General features: G+C 36.6%; 1 protein-coding gene across 1 annotated transcript in view; it reads right to left on the bottom strand.

Annotated features, from left to right (window-relative positions):
• Nucleotides 1-1,454, bottom strand: part of LOC108736397 (photoreceptor-specific nuclear receptor-like) — a 52,386-nt gene that overhangs the window by 33,207 nt on the left and 17,725 nt on the right. Inside the window, exon 3 of the mRNA XM_018468806.1 lies at nt 531-810. Within this exon, the coding sequence (XP_018324308.1) occupies nt 531-810 (280 nt within the window). The remainder of the gene's footprint in view (nt 1-530; nt 811-1,454) is intronic.

Below are 1,454 nucleotides of genomic sequence, written 5' to 3'. Positions count from 1 at the left end.
AGTATTTTAGTTTTACTTTTATTTATTTTCATACAGTACTGATCTGTCAGTACCGCTTCCATTTTATTTAAAACTATCTCTAGGTCCTCCTTGCTAGATGCTAATACTGCTATATCATCTACAAATCTAAGCATACTAATCTTTTGCCCTTGCACATCTATCCCTACAGTTGTACTGTCTTTAATGATGTTGATGGCGTCTTCGATGTATAGATTAAAAAGTAGCGATGACAGTGTGACTCCCTTCCTAATATTTACTTCTCTACGTTGCATCCCCAGCTCTATAACTGCCTGTTGCTCTTTGTACAAACTAAGTATCATTCTTCTATCTTTGTAATTCATCCCTACATTTTTAAGTATATTTAACATCCTGTCCCAAAAATAAAATAAAAGAGAAAATATTTTCTATATCTAAGAATTCCTTTCTATCAGTGTATAAGATGGGATACTTTCCCACTTTTGAAAAGACTTTCGCTAATTCCTGATCTAGCTATTGTCTCATAAAAATCGATTTTGTATCAGTACTCTTACCTGTAAATAAGTTTTCTTCTCACAGATCTTTTGAAGAACCCGGAACAGCCATTGCAAGCCAATATTCCGTAATGCTTTCCAGAACTCGTATCTCCGCATACAACGCATATAAGTCCGGGGGTTCCCTTCTTGGGAGGTAAACTCCAAGGAGGCGGCGGAGTTCGCGAAGCCTGGACCAGAGTTTGAGATCCAGCCAGACAGAGCGAAAGCGGTCGATCTGCCACAGACTCCTTCACCGACGAGGAATAACAGTCGACGATTCCCGGTGAGCTTCGTATATCTGAAAAGGAACGAATAATCAGAACCGATAAGGTAATAGTACTTTTTTAATAATTACAAAACTGCACAGGCGACAATGTAGGTTTTTCATGTTATTGTGAATTATATTCGAGAAAACTCAAAGTAAAACATCTACCTTGAAAAAGTCCCCTGTTAGGAGCGAATCGTTGGTGTATTTGTATAAACAATAGAAAAACGTTGGTGCTGTGTGGACTGTGATTTCTACATATTAAGTAGGTACGATTGAACGGAATGGTATTGGTATCCACTTCATGGAATAATTTTAATTTCAAAAAAACTTGTATGTATGTAAATAGTTTGTCTGTCACGGAAATCAAGTCTTTCAATCTTTTTCTCGCTTTTTCCGTGTATATTTTGTTTCCCCCTTCCACCAAAATCAGTCCCCAACACGTATAATTATAAGATATAAGATATTACCTCTTGTCAAATTTCATGATTCTATCGGGTTGTTCGGAAAGTCATTTCGTTTTTTCCCGACAGAGGATTTAATTGTATTCTTTTGCACCCAACTTCACATTTAAGCCGTATAATTTTTATATGCTTTGAGAGCTCATATAGCAAGGCTTGTGTGTGAAAAATTCCAATTAATTCTACGCAGTAGTTTTTGGTTGGTGCCCTTTTAAA

The sequence above is a fragment of the Agrilus planipennis genome, unplaced genomic scaffold, assembly GCF_000699045.2.
Source record: "Agrilus planipennis isolate EAB-ADULT unplaced genomic scaffold, Apla_2.0 scaffold149, whole genome shotgun sequence".
NCBI lineage: Eukaryota > Metazoa > Arthropoda > Insecta > Coleoptera > Buprestidae > Agrilus > Agrilus planipennis.
Note: the sequence above shows the minus strand (reverse complement) of the source record. Positions and strands in the feature narration are given on the sequence as shown.